The sequence below is a fragment of the Ambystoma mexicanum genome, chromosome 12 (genome assembly GCF_040938575.1).
Source record: "Ambystoma mexicanum isolate Mex_15411 chromosome 12, UKY_AmexF1_1, whole genome shotgun sequence".
In the NCBI taxonomy this organism is placed as follows: Eukaryota; Metazoa; Chordata; class Amphibia; order Caudata; family Ambystomatidae; genus Ambystoma; species Ambystoma mexicanum.
In genome coordinates this window covers 775,464,756-775,481,617 of record NC_090936.1, presented here as the reverse complement: position 1 = coordinate 775,481,617, position 16,862 = coordinate 775,464,756, and the positions used below count along the sequence as shown (strand labels likewise).

Genomic DNA, 16,862 nt, shown 5'->3' with positions numbered 1-16,862 from the left:
TCAACACAATGTTCAATCAGTCTCCCTGCGCCGTCTCGGACCAATTTGACTTTACTTTAAAACAAACTAGCTTTAACCTAAAGCTCTCAGCTGATCTCCCTCCTTCGGCTCAGACCAACTTTATCTACTTTGTCATCAACTTAATTATACTCTATTGACATCGACGACTTTCAATTGTGCACAGGAGTTTGCTTGACACATTACAGGACCACTTTGATTCACAATCCTTTGTCACTCTTTTTCTTTTGCCACCTCTCAGTTGGATAATTTACACAGAACTTCGAATGAGCACACACGTGTGCCGGACTATTCTGCCTAAGGTATTGTATCTTCGTTTCAAAGTTCAATCACTCATCTGTTGTCCAATTTTACTTCTGTTATTTATCACATGCGCTTCATACACTGTTCACTTCAACATTCACCATAAACCGTTGCTGCTTGCATCTTGGCCTTCAACACGGACCTCTCTGCTATCAGGCTACCCAACTCACTGGCTGTGTTGATTTCACTGGCATTGCTTTGTTATTGGATCCAAGGACAGTACCATTGCAGCAGGTAATTCTCCCTGCCTTGATTATCGATGCGGGAGAGCCCCGGGCACCTCTGACACACAACGCAGTATTCTTCAGCCAGGTTTCCTGGTCTTACGCTATCTATTCTAGGGGTTTCATGAAAGTAACGCTTTCTCACCGAAAAGGCCAAGGGCACTTCCCTCCTTGCAATCCCCTTCTGTCTTGCCGTCTTTTGCCTCATATTAACTGCCATCTTGGAACTGCTACTTCCTGGTGTGCTTTCCCTTGCTCAGAGTGTGCTCTTGTGCTACGCCTTTTATCTGTGTGGGAAAATGGAATGTAATTCAGGTGTCTGCGATGGTCAGTAATTGCTTTACCCTGCCTGACTATCATATTGGGACATGCCAGGTATACGGCACGGGTGTTAATCCATTTTCTCTCATAGCTAGCTGTCCGTTGGAAAGTGTTTGTGTTGTGAAAGGAGGGAGGGAGTTTGAGTTCCTAAGTAACCTACCTGGAAATAAAGATGTTACAGGGAAGGGGACACCGCATCTCGCCATCCAGTATCCCACTCCCACTCCCCTCAGACCCCTCAGACAGGTGATCCTGCCGCACTGGTCCACCCCCAGGAACAGGATCCAAAAGTGATAACTGTGTCCTGGCCACCTGAATGACAGATCCCTGGCAACTAGCAGTGAAACACCTTCAGGTTTCTCACAGTACATTGTATAAAGACATGGCCGGTGTTATAAACTGTGGCTCTGTAGAGTCCATGACCACGTTTAAAGGAAGAGCTGAATTGGTGCTTAACAGAAATGAGACGTCCATTGGTGACCTCATTGATCAACCAAACAAGGTTAAAAAAAAAGCATAATTTTGGGACAATTGTATAAAACCGATGTCCAAAATGAAGGAATATAGACTATATAAGAGTTTGTCACCTCTAGATAGGCCCATGGGAGTACTCCCCTAAACATTACTGAATGGTTTTTGGGCATCTCAATTCCTGTCCTACTGATTAAATCTGTTGCTCACAGGTGAAATACGTTGGATCCGGTCCCTTCAGATTGAAAGACCAACGGGTTGTAACCTATGTAAGGAGCCAAACGTAGTGCAGAATAGAGAACACATCACTTTCGAATTTCAGTATTTAAAAGTGCAGAGGTCTCTCCTGCTGTGTAGATTCATACATAATTTGGCTTTAGATAGATAGATGGTGAGAGTTTCTTCTTTCGTATATCAAGTGGGGATGAAACAGTTGCAGCAATTGCAGTAATCAAGATGCTACATGGGACTAGTCAAGTGCAGTTAAGGTTGTAATTGGAGGGATCTCTCCCAGCTTTTTTGTTTGGTCCTGGTAAATGGTGTTTCTTCTTTCCCCTGCTCGTTTGTTTTTGATGAGGTCGTTTTTCATAGCAGATATCTGATTGAAGATGATTTTTTTTTATCTTATAAGGATAAGTACAGCTATGTGTTTACAGTGTTTGATTTATCTGTTTTGATTTAATTGTATGTGGAATTTTGTAAATTGATTTTATATGAACTATTTTTTCCATTTCAATGTGTAAGGATGAGTAAGAACAGCCGATAACACAAGTAAAACAATTAAACAAATAATAAATAAGCAACAACACACTGGGAAGAGGTGGATTGTAATTGGAAGTTGAGCAATCAAAATATTAGAGATGAGCATGAATCCTCAAAGAGAGAGAGAAGGAACCTGAAGAGAACCAAGACAATAAAGAGGCAGTTTTACCAGTCCCTTAAAAGAACTGCAGGACCTAATAGAGAGGATAACCAGAGAATATTTACGAATAGTCTACTGAGTGGAAAAATAGAATCAAGAAAACCCTGTGACAAAACGGAGCAAGCAGGAGAAGGGAGTCATTCCCCTGGCATTAGTCAGTTATGTTAGTGTTAGTGTCAGATAGGTTATATTCGGACAGTGGTCGTACTTGTTTTGGACATTCACACTGGCTAATGAGCACCTTAGTTTGTAAAATAGGTAGGGAACACCCCATAGTCACAGTGAAAGCCTGCCTTATTTTAATTTAAATTAATAATACAGTGGAAATGTTGTTACAGCATCTGCCTTGTTCGTCTGATCACCCATAGTTCCTTTGCCCTACTGCATCACCATGTGTCAGCCATGTGAGCCCAGCTCAGCTGTGAAGGGATAATGGGTGCTCTCCCTATGATGTACTGTACCCTTGGGGGGTTGACTCTCCTTGTTCCTGTGCAAGGGCAGGTAATACCCTCCCCGGAGAGAGTGCCAATCCCCAGGAAGCTGGCCTGGGAACAGGAATCAAGGGGCACATCCATTAACAAAAGGCTTAGTCTCACACTAAGGTGCTGTTTATCTAAAGGCCTTTGATGTTTTTGAAGAGGAAATGGGCGGGTTAGCGTAGACAGAGGGAGCTCTTTACAACTGGAAGAATGTTCCAATATCTTGTTTTTCACTGCCTCCGTCTTTCCTTCTTGTCCGCTCCACTTTCATTCGCACAAATCTTTTAAGTTGATTAGTTCAAGAACAGGGATTAGACACCTAAAGCAGGCTAGTTTTAGTCCAATCACGTGTGTGATTTTGCCTTTAAAAGAATGGGTATCCCACTCCTTCTTTAATTCATTCTTGAAATTAAACCTGAGGAAAAATTCATTGGACGTCTGTTGGGCGAGTAGATCTCTCCAATGTCCTCCTTCAGTCAGGTGAAGGCTGATTGTCCAAGGCAGAGACAAGCTTTGTGCCCTAACCATCCCCAGGGACCATTCGGGGTGAACTACTGTTGGGGAAATAACAAACTCTCTGCCAGCCACAATGGTACCCAGCACCTCACCGGGTTGAGTGATGATATTATTGGAATGAATGTATTTAAAATTATATTTATTGCTAATTGTTTCATAAACACTATCAGCCCTTCCCAAAAATATTTTAGGACTGAAAATAGATTAGTAAATTAACCCAGTCTTAGAATGTGTGGAAAGTGTTTTTTTGCTTCAAGAAATGCATCTATTTGTATTAAGTGTTTGATTTAGCTCTCTGAATTGCATATTTTATTGGGGCCTTGCCTCATGCAGCAGTGACTCAAAGCACAGGGAAGGACATTTTAAGGCAGCATCTTAGCGCTTTATTTTGTCTGATTGTCTATATCCTAAACACTCTTCTCCTAAACCCTCACCTTTTCTTCCCCAATATCTTTAGAACCTATTTACCATGATCTGTTTACAGATGTTGGAGGCACAATGAGCCACTATTCATACAAGCCTTGGCACTGTAATAACGCTAACGTCCATGCCATTACTTAAATGTCATTTGGGCCATACTGTCAACCCATGAACAGAAAGGGAATTTAGAGCCATCAGAACTTCTCAGGGTCCCTCTCATGGCCCCTGAGCCTGTTTAGGCGCATACCCCTAATGCAGTAAAGTGTCTTCTCCATTGTGTATCTCTCAGGAAAGGGTCTCATTACTGGTTCGGCAGTGTTTTGGTGGTAAATCATCTGAAATAGTGCTACCCTTACCACCAAGTGGTGGTAGGCGGTGTAATACCCAATTCTTTGGAGTTCATACACTTCATGGGGATTTTGGTGGAATTACCATCAGCTGTAAACCTGCCTATGTTGCCTTTTTTGGTTGTAAGGTGCAGGATTTACATGCAGCATTTTGCTCTGTCAATTGTCGAAATTGAAATGCAAAAGAAGGCAACACTCTCTAGAAAATGTCCTGAAAGCAGAAATGAGAGGAAGCAATGGCTGAAAGGGAATTCCCTCTTGTGTTAAAAAAGTACTCTAAATAAAGAACATTGTGAATGTGGATCCATATAGGGTGTGTTATGATAAGATTTAATGAAGAATCAATATACATTGTTATTGAAAAGGAACAACAAACCATACAGACAGTGCCAAAAATGAAACATTGACTATGGGACATATACAAAGGATACATCATATCAATATACAAACAGTTACATATTGATACATATGCAGATTGCCGGGAAACACAAAAAACATTCTAAACAAGGAAGTGTGCCAATGGCGACTCACAGGATTGAGTGTCGGCACTCCAGGTGGTAATTGGTTTGTCCACCCGCATGCTCTGCCCCAGAGGCAGAATCAAAAACAAGTAAGGGACAAAAGTAAGGTTTTCTTGACACAGGACGGTGGGCACTTTTACTTTAACAGGCATCCTGACACTCACCTTAGATCTTCAGTTGAGGCATGGAATCTCCTCTTAGGAATAGGACAAGATAGGTTCTCTTTTGCTTTAAGTATTTAGCCCCAAACATTCTACCTTTCTGACAGAGTCCTTCCTCTGCACCCATACATTAAATCCATCCTAAAGGCTGAGATGGGAAATACAGAAGACCTTACTAACTACAGACCAATATCAAATCTACCATACCCAGGTAAGATCATAGAGAACCACATCTACAAAGAACTATTTAAGCAATATGCCCCGAGCGGCGGGGGCATTACCAACTCAGGTAATGCCCCAGGGCCCATAGTTATAGGCCCGAGCGAAGCAAAAACTTTGTGACAGGGGCACTAAAAGCTTTTTTTGTCCGAAACGCTGTGGCGTTTTGGGAAAAAAAAAAAGATGTCAAACAAAATGGCTACCATGGAAAGGGAAAACGGAGTCTGTTTTCCCTTTCCATGGTGGCCATCGGGAGCGGATGCGCTGGAAACAGAAGCGTTTCCAGTGTGTCCGCTCCCGAAAATAAAAGAAGATAAGTGCGGATGGGAGGGCGAGAGGGCGGGGGAAAAAAAAGAAAAAAAAACGTACCTGGGTCCCCGGCAGGGGATGATAGAAGCCTCCAGCCGTGTGGAGGCTCGGAGCAGGGATGGCCCTGCTCCGAGTCTCCACACGGCAGGAGGCTGCCATCGTCCCCCACCGGGGACAAAGGATAGAAGGTAAGTGGGGTGGGGAGGGTAGGGAGGCAGGAGGAGGGAGGGAGGGGGAAAAAAAAGCCAACGCTTTACCTGAGGCCCCGGCGGGGGGCGAAGGCCGCCTCTCAGCAGTGGGGAGGCTCGGAGCGGGGATGGAGCCGCTTCAAGCATCCTCATTGGCTGAGGGGCTGCCACACCCCCTGCCGGGGAAAAGGCCCATGGAATCCCGACAGAGGGATTCCCGGACTGGTAATGACTCGGCGAGGGCCATCTGAATGGCTCTTTCAGCATGGGAACCCAACCAGAGACATCAACAGTGATAACATATTACCTAGGAATGCAAGAAAACCTCACAAAAAACTACAACACATCCATAATATAGCAGCAAGATTACTCCTGAGACTAAATAGAAGAGTTCACAATCCACCAACCCTGGGAAGTCTACACTGGCTGCCAGTAAAGAAAAGCATTAATTTCAAAGACCTCTGCATTGCCCATAAATCACTGCACACACAAGGAGCTGAACAGGGGCATAGACTTTTGGTTTTCCGTGTGGGCTGGCAGAGCCCAGTGGCGCAAAAAAAGTCCCATTAGAAGTATGCAGACTTTCACGAAATTGGCCTTTAGCGTGGGGTGCCCAGGCCTCGAAGCACCTGTGTACTCGGTGCCCCTGGAGCCAAATTCCTCCAAACTAAAATCACTTGTTACCAACACCCAAGAGAATTCAGTTCGAGCAGCGATCTTCAAATAGAAACAAGACACTACGAGAAAATTAAATTTAGAAGAACCATCCTTTCCTAGCTGGTAGCCTAACTATGGAACTCGATATCAAAGGAAATAAGAAAGATGTAAGACCACCTAACATCCAGGAAATTACTAAAGACCTAGCTATTCACCTCACCAAGAAAAATATAGGCGTGCACCTGTACAAACCATATACCTGAAACAAAGCAAACAGGACAATACAGCTCGAAGAACCAACAATAAAACTACTCAACACCCAGAGATCAACAGAAACCAACTAATCACCCCTCTTCTCTTTTCCACATCCTCATCCCCCCCAAATACTACACACGCCCAGAGGACTAGCGTAACGACTCTCCAAAAACATGCCAACCACACACCCCTCTGTAATCATGCTATAAACCCAATTACCTGCAGACAACAAACAAATCATACACAGGATGCCACCCTTCCAGGCACAACAAGCCCATTGCACTTAACAAAGCACACCTAGAAAGCTCACACACACAGACACCAGTTTATCCTGGATATGCATGCATCAACAGGTGAGCACAACCTATTTCCTGTCCCTCTCTCCTTCGCTAACCAACCCTACCCACATGTCTTACAAAGCCACATGTGTTCCTGGAGACCATTCAAATGGCAGCGATGCACACTATAAATCAACACAACATCTATGCCAAGCAGTCCATCTTTACATAAAAATCCTGCCTCTAGTGCCAAACATTTGATATATTCTGATTATAAGATGTACGCTGAGGCTAAGTCGCCAACCCCACCAGCTGTGCTAAACAAATACTATTTGTGGTACAAGGGGTTCAGGAACTGGGAAAAGAAACGCAAACACATGTTCTACCACCAAAGGAGCTTATGCTATGCAGGGAAACACACATTCATAATGGGGAGCAATCTAATTTGAATGTGGCCATGCCCTGAAGCAAAGCACCACATGGTTCCCAGCGTGGGACTTGCAACAGGCCAGTCTGCCTAGGGGGGAATGCTGGAAAAATAGTCCAGGGAGTGGCCTGCATATGCACTGTGGCTGGCACCATTAGGAAGATGTAATGTTCCAAGGACACTATACCCAACCTCTATGGACAGAACGTAAACCATCCCACCCTCCACGCACATCTAAGGTTCACAGGTAGCACAACAGGTTATTGTCACTCTTTCTGCAACAAGTAAGGACCACCGTCGCCCTCATGCAAAGATATGGTAACACTATTGTATGATCATGGCCTGCACGGTGCTCCACATTTGCAAATACAAATGCCCCCCGCATATTCTGTTATTCCACAGGCCATAGGGGGCGCTATAAGGTACATATGCAATCATTTTATTTCCTATGCAGTTTGCTTCCAATGCTGGTCAATCTGGGCAACAGCATGCAGCAAGACCTTTCAAGGAACCCCAAGTGCTTTACACAGTCCCTGGGAAAAACAAGGCGTCATACAACCTAGAAATCATATGTATGCACATGGCTGCCATTTAATTAAGTGTCCCCATGATCTGTCCGATGCAACATTTAGAAACACAATATTTTGACGACGTGCAGACCATTGATGAGTGCTGAATCAGAACACATCACATTGCATTACACTTTAGGACGCAGAAACCGGGGCATACTGAACTTCAGATCTCACGAGACAGCCATATCCAAGGTCTACTCGCTGATTGAAGTAGACTGGATGGCGGGGCTGCAGGCACTGTTTCAGGAAATTTCCCATCCATTCAGTAGGTGAGGAATGATATCCAAAAGCAAGAGTCAGCTCGAATTGCGGGATTTACAGTGAAATGCTCTCACCCACTTTTTACTGTTTAGATTATATAAGAGAAGGTCAGTGCTATTATTTTAAATCCCGCTTCCCCCTCGAGTGAACTACTAAATAGTACATCTCGGCGAACAAAGAAATATTCAAGCAAGCAGCGTGCTCTGTGTTAAAGGCGTCTGACTCACCAGAGATCTCCTCTAGGCACTGTTTGGCAGTTTTGCTGTATGACGAGTCTGTTTTCGTAGGACTGGTGCAGGCGTCAGAGGGTAATATGGAGGTGCTGTCGTTTTCGGAATGTGTTCTGAAAGCATCAAAGAACAATAAAGTCTTTAGGGGAACAGATCAATGCAGGGAATTACATAATACATCTATTCATGCAGTTATTCCTCATCCATTGTAATGCAATGTTCTCTCATCAAGCTAGGTCAGTAGAATATTCCCACAGATCTGTTCCATCTGAGACTATTGCTCTTCCAGTGAATATTATATTTCCACAATCACTACCATTTGGAGCCCAGTGCAACAACAGAAGCTGCCCCACTACGAGGCTGAAAACAAGTAGCTGCTGCACCCTGTCCCTGGAACAGGTTACCAGTGCAGAGAAGGGTGCCTCCCACCTTCCAACCAACACTTTAAGAAAGACCTGAAGACCCTACACTCCAAAGGACTTCTTGCTGATCACTCCACTCAACCTTCTCCTCCTCCAGATCTCAGCCTTACCCGTCTCACCATACCAAATCCAGCTACTTATGCTACCCACCTGTACGCAACCTGTAATCCCTGCATGTGCCACCCCATGTATAGCACTCTGCTGCTTCCCATTGCACTTTATACATCTCATACATACATAGGCGCATGCATGCTCATTTTAAATAAGTTTTGGAATCTGCAGAAATTGACTACTTATAGAATTGAGTATGTACCTGTGCTCAGCTCTGGGAGATTTTGATTATTTTCCAACTGGCAGTGATTTTAAGGAACGTCAATCCAGGTGCGTCCCATGATCTGTGCCTTCCGACCCTGACTTGGAAACAAGTAATGCGAGCCACTCTACTTGAATGTTGGCCGACATTACAGTGATTCATTAGGGAGTCTGCCTCATGTTTTTCAATTGTATAAACCAGAAACAAGTCCATGGGGAATCAAGCTTCAGCATCCACATTAATATTAGATCCATGCAGAGATGCAGTGTTTTTTTCCTGCATGCATTGAGTAACATGTGGAGCATATGTTCCACTCTTTGCCTCACTCCAGGGAAATCTGATGCAAAATGTAATTACTTCCTTTGGCCATCTCAAGTCCTACCTCCAGTTTATAGCCACAAGAGGCTCCTCTGGGAACACAAATCAGGAATAAATCGCCCCATAGCATCAACACCGGGAACAATATCAGAGAGACTAACTACTGTTGGACTAAGTTATCAGGAGATGAGAGCGTGTGTCATCCCTTCTGTTTTTTGGATTCACTTTCTTCCTGGAACTTCACTTCCAGCGGCCATCTTGGATTAGTGGCATCACTTCCAGTGGCCATTGTGGACTGGTGAAATCACTTCCTGTTGTCATCTTGGATCAGTGACATCACTTCTTGTGTCCATCTTGGATCAACCCTATCTCCAGCTGAAGGCTTCAAGAGGTGCCTCTAGAAATATCAATCAGAAATAAATAGCCTCATCCCAGCAGCACCAGGGACAATATCAAAGAGACCAACCACTAATGGACTAGGCGATCAGGTGACAAGAGTGTGTGTCATCCCTTCTGAACTCCATAGGTGCGCCCAGCCACAGGCATCCTAGTTTGGGGTGGAACAATGAAGGATGAAAACAGCTGTTGACCAGCCTCTTTGCCAAAGAACCTTTGCTTTGCTGTGTCCAGCTGTATGTCTTTGAGGACCCTTAGCTGCTTCTTCTCAGCTTCACCCTCACCATGCACTTCTCATGCTATCTCTTCCTTTCCCATCTACTTCTCTCTTCACACTCCTCTGCTCAGAACCATCTCAACTCTCTACCCAAACCATCATCTCTCCTCAACCCCACCTCTCTTTTCGCTCCACTATTACTCCTATTCTTACAACCTACTTCAGCACTAACTTCCATTACACACCATCTTCTCTTATCTACCCCCTCTGCACCTCCATTTCTCAGACTCAATGGGCCTCATTCTGAGTTCTGCAGTCCATAAACAAGGTTGCCAGTAAGCTTACCGGCACCCTTGTTTCCAGACTGCCAAATTATGAGGCTGCCTGCAGGGCCCATTGCGCCCAGCAGGGTCAGACCTGCCGAGCGCAATGGACCCTGCAGGCAGACGTTTCACTGAAGACCCATTAGCAACGTTGCCAGTGCTTGCGTCTCCCCTCTCCCATGGAGTCCTATGGGACTCCACAGGAATGGGGAATTACCGAATCTGCCGCCTGACTTCCCGCATCGTCGGGACTTACAATGTCAGGTGGCACCAGGAAGTCAGGCGGTGTAGTAAGTGTTTCCAGGTCGGCGGCAACCCGCCGGTGGAACCGGAAAGTTACAGCTGTAAGGAACTCATAGTGGCAACAAGTAAGACAGACACAAGTGATCACAGTTCAAGGGTGTTTATTGAACAATTTATGTTTTATGCAGGTTGGAAAATCCTAATCTAAATCTAAATCTAAGATGGGAGCAAGCGTCAACCATTAAATGATAAATAAGGCAGTCCCAGTGGTGTTGTGTCAAATAAAAGTGCTTATAATAAGAAACCTATTGCTAAACCTTACAACTAATATAAAAAGGGATGTGGGATAGTTCTCGAAAAAAGAAGGAAGTGTTCTCAAATAATATGTCAGGATGCGGTAGCTTGGGTATCCCTTCCCCACATTTAGAGCACGGGGTAAGGTGGAGTGTGGAGCACAGTACACTCTTGAGCTTTCACCCCTCAGTCCCCATATTCTGGGTGCTGACGCCCTCTCAATTGCTCAATTAAAGTTCATGTATGGTAATGGCTTCCCCCCTGGATCTCCCTCAGTCGGGCTCGGACCCGCTTGACTGCTCACACTTGGGTGACAGCTTCACCCCTGGATCTCCCTCGATTGGGCTTGGACCCCACTTGACTGCCAGTTCTTGGGACTTTAGACTTGCCCCCTCTTCGTCAGCATCTCTCGGTCGGGTTCACTCTTGCTAACTTTACTTTTTCACTTTACTTTCAAGTGTTGCAGGATTCACGTCCCTTGCTTTCACACAGTTTGTAGATCAAAGTCTTTTAAATGTATGAGGATTTTAATAGACCTCCTGTATGACCAATTCGACCTCTTTTGGCAGCCCTCCTATGGCCTTCTCGTACTTATAGTTTCTCGCAGATGAGGATAGACCAGAGTCTCATATTAGCACCCACATTTTGCAGGTTTCCCACTGTTGCCGGTCTCCCCTTAGCACTTTTCACAATTCATTGAACTTGGTTCAAACTTGCCACTTGGCGGTTCTCACTTAACACAGCTCTTCTCTTATTGGTCCTCCCCTCAACTCACCAGCTGTGATGAACCGCTTGATTTTCCCCTTCTTTGGAGTCAAGGCTGGTACCAGAGGCACGGGAGCTTCCCCCCTCCTGCTTTTCAACGTAGGCTTGCCCGGTGTACATTCGGCATCTGATGCAAGTCACTTGTGCTATTGTTTGCAGTCTTAGGTTTTCTTCCTTGAAGGTTCTGTGGGTCTGGGATGAAAAGGGCAAGGTTACTTCTCTCCTCGCCCCCCTTCCAATTCCTGACACCTTTTTCCTTCTCTTGAACTGCTGCACCTGATTAGCCGTCTCATTGTGCTGTCTGCCTTCCTTGTACTGTCCTCTTGGGCTCCACCTTTTATCCCTGTGGGGAAGGGAAACGGTTGTCAGGTGTGTGTGATTCTGATAAATTGTCTGACTTTTCCTGACCTCTGTATTGGGACATGTCAGGTGAACGGCTCTGGACTTAGTCTGTTCTTTGTTGTGTCATACGAAAGTGTTTTTATCGGGAAAGTGAGGGGTTGGAGTGTCAGATTGTCCTAGGGAATATGATGGGTAGAGTTTGCGAAATGGATGATAATGACCAGGATGGAGAACAGAACTGGGATTGTGGAATGAACAGAGGGGATTCTGGGAATTGTGGTGTTTTGTCAATGCAGTATACTACGGTTTTGGGAAAGAATAATTAGAGGGACGTGAAGAAGAATGTGGAGAGCAATGGCCGGGATTATTTGGGTAGGGAACAGACAAACAGGAATTCTGGGATGGATAATCTTTGGGTGTAAGCGGGTTTGACATTTTAGGGGATTGTTTCTGTACGGAGCCGTCAATGGATCTAGGTAGGAGAGATTTCATGGGAGGGGGTGAGGCAGATGTGTTATAGCCTGTGAAAGCCTCAGGGATATAATTAGCCTCTCCTTCATTCTGGGCATAGTACTGTGTCTAACCTGGGACAATTACCCGAGCATTAACCCTGGCTCCCCTACCCAGGTGATCCTCCCTCGATCATCCATCCCACGGTTGGGATCTGAGAGCCCCAGCCCTTCCCTGGCCACCTGAATACGGGATTCGCGAGTTCTACTCAGGAGAATAGCCTCAGGTTTCTCACACGGTGGACCTCGGAATGAGGCCCTATGTGTCTACATCTCACATTCTTTCAATTGCTCTTTGGAATGCACAGTCTGTCTGTAATAAAAACTCCTTTACATCAAAATTCTTCATTTCTAATTCTCCTTCTCTTGAACTCATTACTCTTACTGAAACCTGGATATCTCCCTCTGACTATGCAACCATTGCTGCCCTTCATTATGCCTACCTACACTTTCAATCACTCTCCCCACCCCACTGGCAGGGGTGGTGGTGTAGGACTGCTTTCATCCTCCAATCTGCCTATCTCTCCTGCTCCCTTATCTCCTGCTAATTCTCCCTCATTCGAATGCACTACCTTCATAATCATTGCCCCCTATGTCATACATATTATTTCTCTCTGCCGGCCACCTGGTCCGGTAGGTAAATCCTTCAACCACATTGCCCAATCTCACCCTCTCGATCACCACCTCATTGCCATTGATGCCTTCAACCTCCCCTCTCTCTCTGCTCTTCTATCGATTAACATTAACTCTCTGCTACTTAACCACTTCCTCTCTTCTGTCCTCCCGCTGCCTACCCATTCAAATGGAAATTCCTGTGACCTTATTCTCATCTCCTCTCAACTCTCTGCCTCTAATATCTCCCGCTCACCTTCTCCCTCCACTCACTCTTTCATCATTGCCTCAATCCCCACTTATTGCACCTATTACTAAGTGCAAGTTTCCCTCCTCAAAATTCCCACACTATCACTTTGGCCTACACCACACTCTCTCCTCCTACACTGAACTCACCTTTTCATCCACTGATGAAGGATTCACTAACTTTAACACTGCTCTTTATGCTCCCTTTTCCTCTGACTACCCTCTTACTACACTCACTCCAAAATCCTCCCCTCCACTGCCCTGGATTAAACCTCCAGTCTACACCCTGAAAACAACAACGCAGAAAAAAGCTTTGAATTTGGCAAAGGTCAAGGCACTACTCTGTTCTCCACCTCTATCTCACCGCTCTTCAAAACGTCTACTCTTGACTCTGCCAAACAGAACTTCTATCTCTCTCTTATTTTGCTGCAGTCCTCCCTACATGGGTACCCCCAAAAATCTCTCCAACTCAATTCTTTCACCTCCTAAACCCACCTCCATCTCCTCTTCTCTTTTTACAAATGATCTTGCTCTCTACTTTGTGTCTAAATGTTCTACCATTCACAATACACTCGCTAATTACCTTGTATCCCCTCCTGCTCACTTGTATCCACCACTCCTACCCTCGATTCCTACTACTAGGTCTTCCTCTGCCCCAAACCAACCCTACTCCTCAAGGCTAACCCTTCTAATGTCCCCACTGCCACCCACATATTGTGCAGCACATAGATCAAAATGTTGCTTCACATCTTACTTCTCTCTCAACTCCTCTCTTGGCAATGCCACTTTTCCCTAATCCTAAAAGACAGCTACTCTCATCCATCTCTTTACGAAACCTGGTCTAGATGAAAACTGTTCTGCCGACTCACCATGTCTCTCTTCGACCACATATATTCCAAAATCCTAGAGCGAGTAGTATTCAATCGGCTCACTGAGTTCCTTTATACAACCTCCAGGACCATCTACAATCTGGCTTACGACCTATGCATTTTACCGAGACATCTCTCCTCAATTTCAGCAACTTCATCTCTTCCCATTGCATGAAAACCTTTCATCTATTCTTACTCTTCAGGACCTCTCGGCTGCCTTTGATACTGTTGACCAGTCCGACCTTCTCTCTACATTTTCTCTCCTTGGCACCAGAGATAAGGCCCCTGCTTGGTTTTCTTCATAACTTGCCCCCAGACACTTTCAGGTGGCCTGGAAAAGCCTCACCTCCACACTCATCCACCAGTTGGTGATCACCAAGGGTGTGTCCTTGGCCCACTTCTCTTGACTCTCTATACTTCAGATCTTGGCACCATGATCTTCTCTTATGGCTTCTCCTATCAACTCTTTGCTGACGACACTTAGATCTTCTTCTTCTCCTTTCACTCCATAGCCGACAAGCTCTTCTAAAAATGTTCAAACTGTCTCTCTGTAATCAAATATTGTCTCATAACCTTGGTGTCATCTTCAACCCATCACACACATATTCACTCTTAATCTCTGAATCTGCCACTGCAGCCAGATTAAAACTCCTCAATATCAGAAAATTCCATCATCTCCTCCCTTTCAATAATGCTGAACAGCTAATATAGTCCTTAGTCCTTTCTAGATCTGACTACTGTGCCATTCACCTCTATGGCCTTCCCAACTATGCTTTTCACCTCTGGACAAAGTCCTAAACTTCACGGTCCTCACACTTTTGAGCATTTCTCAGATTTGCTGGCTAGATATGAAACAATGGGCTAAGTACACATTTCTTCTCATCATCTTCAATACTATCAATGGACTCTCCCAACCTTACATATCTGCTCATCTCACTCCATACTATCCTCCTTGCTCAATAAGAACATCTTCAGCTGACCTTGTTGCCTCTACTCAAACCCCTATGCTGCTCGTGTTTCCGCTCCCTCTCCCCTCTCTTCTCGATACCCTACTCTGAAATGTTCTTCCTCTATCTATCCATTCTACTGCAACTCTACTACTATTTAAATCCAACCTCAAAGCTCTCCTTTCTGAAGAACCTGTTTCCAAGCACTCAACGCTACTGCATCACCCTGTTTTCTTCTTTGCCTATCCTTTGTGGACAACCCTACAGCACGTTTCCATCACCCCTCTATCCTTAATTCAGCACTTTCTCCTCCATCCCGTTCCTATGTCATTCTGACCCTTCCTTGTCAACGGTTTATGCTTCCACCTTCCCCTGCAACATTCTCTCACCCCATTATAAAAGACCCATGTCCTCCATTCTGTTATCAATGGCAAATTCTGTACTTGTTTTGTGCCAAAAATGCACTGCTTTCCCTTTGAATTGTATTAATAAAGAGAATGTTATAAGTCAGACAAAGAAATTGCATCTGCTTGTTTCTTATCATGTGTATCATTTTGTGCCTCATTCATAATGAGACCCAATATGTTTCAAACGTTGTTGTCTTTTAAGGCAAAAACAACAGTATTTCAACCTTCTAAATAACTCAGTTATATGCTCTGACCAATAATCCTCCCCTCTAGCAAAAACAATTATATTTAGTGATGCATGAAATATTGATCTGAGTTTTCAATTACGGCTCCCTTCCACTTCAGATTGCTAACCAATAGCACAGCAGATTCAATGACGACTGACATTGCCTGAGGCACTAAGCAATGTTACACAATTTTCAACGGATAAATAAAACAAAAAAGTTACATTTGGTCACTTGGGGATTGTGATTGATTGCCATTTTGCAAGGGGGTGAAAGGCCTGGCTGTTATCACTTTTGTATTCAATAATAACATGCTGTAAGTAATTCCATCTCTGAATTGGTAATCTGCTAATCAGATTCCCTTTTCACACGCTCCATGACAAAAGCATAGCGTGTATCTGTGTCCTGCTGCATCATTATCCTGATTTGCAGCCCCTGCTCTGCCAGTGACACAGAGCAAATTTGAGATCAGAGTTGCGTATTTGACAGCTGCAGCAACAGCCAAGTCTCTGCAGTGCATGGGCTGTTTTAAGAAACAGACCCGTGTGCCCAAAACCCACGATGGTGACACAATAAACTCTAAAATAAAGCAATGCCTGAATTTAGGCATAGTGCATGGGACTACTTATGATCAATCATGACCACCACAACCAAATGTATATTGCACATGTTTCAGCTCCTGTGAGTCAGCTCTGCTGTGGAAGGTGATGTGTATTCTTGTCAGCCGGGTAGAAGCTGCCAAATGTCAAGTTTGGCACCTGGAGGACCATGCCTCTTTTTATAATCTCTTTCTGATCTTAGATAACATTCTTTGTTAGAGACAGCTGCACAGAAGACATCTGTCCTGGACTCTATTCAGACAAAAGAGCAGCCTCACACCAGGGTGTTGCATATTTAAAGCCTGTGTTCTTAACACGAAGGGAAGAGGGCAGAGTTAGAATAGGCAGGATGGTTCCGGTAAACGAAAGGAGACTTCCACCATTTTGTTTCTCACTGCCTCTCCTTCTCTTTCCTGTGTCCTGCACTTCTTCTGGAGCAAAGCACCTTGGGTGTGAGATCAGAAGGGCAAAGTGCACTCTGTTTGAGAGCAGGGATTGGACCACTAAAACAGGCTAGCTTTAGGGCAATCAACTCAGCAACTTTTCCTTTAAAAGAAGGGGACTTGCACCCATTCTCCTGATTATCTCTCGGATTCTATCAGATCCCCTCGGATCTTCTCAAGAAACGTAGCTTCACCTGTGAAAAGCTCAACGGCCCTCCTTTGTGAAAATTGTACTTTCCAAAGCCCTCAGCCTATGTTAAAGGAGCCGTCCAAG

The 16,862-nt window shown here is 44.8% G+C and overlaps 1 protein-coding gene across 5 annotated transcripts in view; it reads right to left on the bottom strand.

Moving 5' to 3' along the window:
- Nucleotides 1-16,862, bottom strand: part of NAV3 (neuron navigator 3) — a 1,326,128-nt gene that overhangs the window by 628,073 nt on the left and 681,193 nt on the right. For all 5 annotated transcript variants that reach the window (XM_069629276.1, XM_069629277.1, XM_069629279.1 and 2 more), the window contains one exon: nt 8,097-8,212. In XM_069629276.1, coding sequence (XP_069485377.1) covers nt 8,097-8,212 — 116 coding nt within the window. The remainder of the gene's footprint in view (nt 1-8,096; nt 8,213-16,862) is intronic.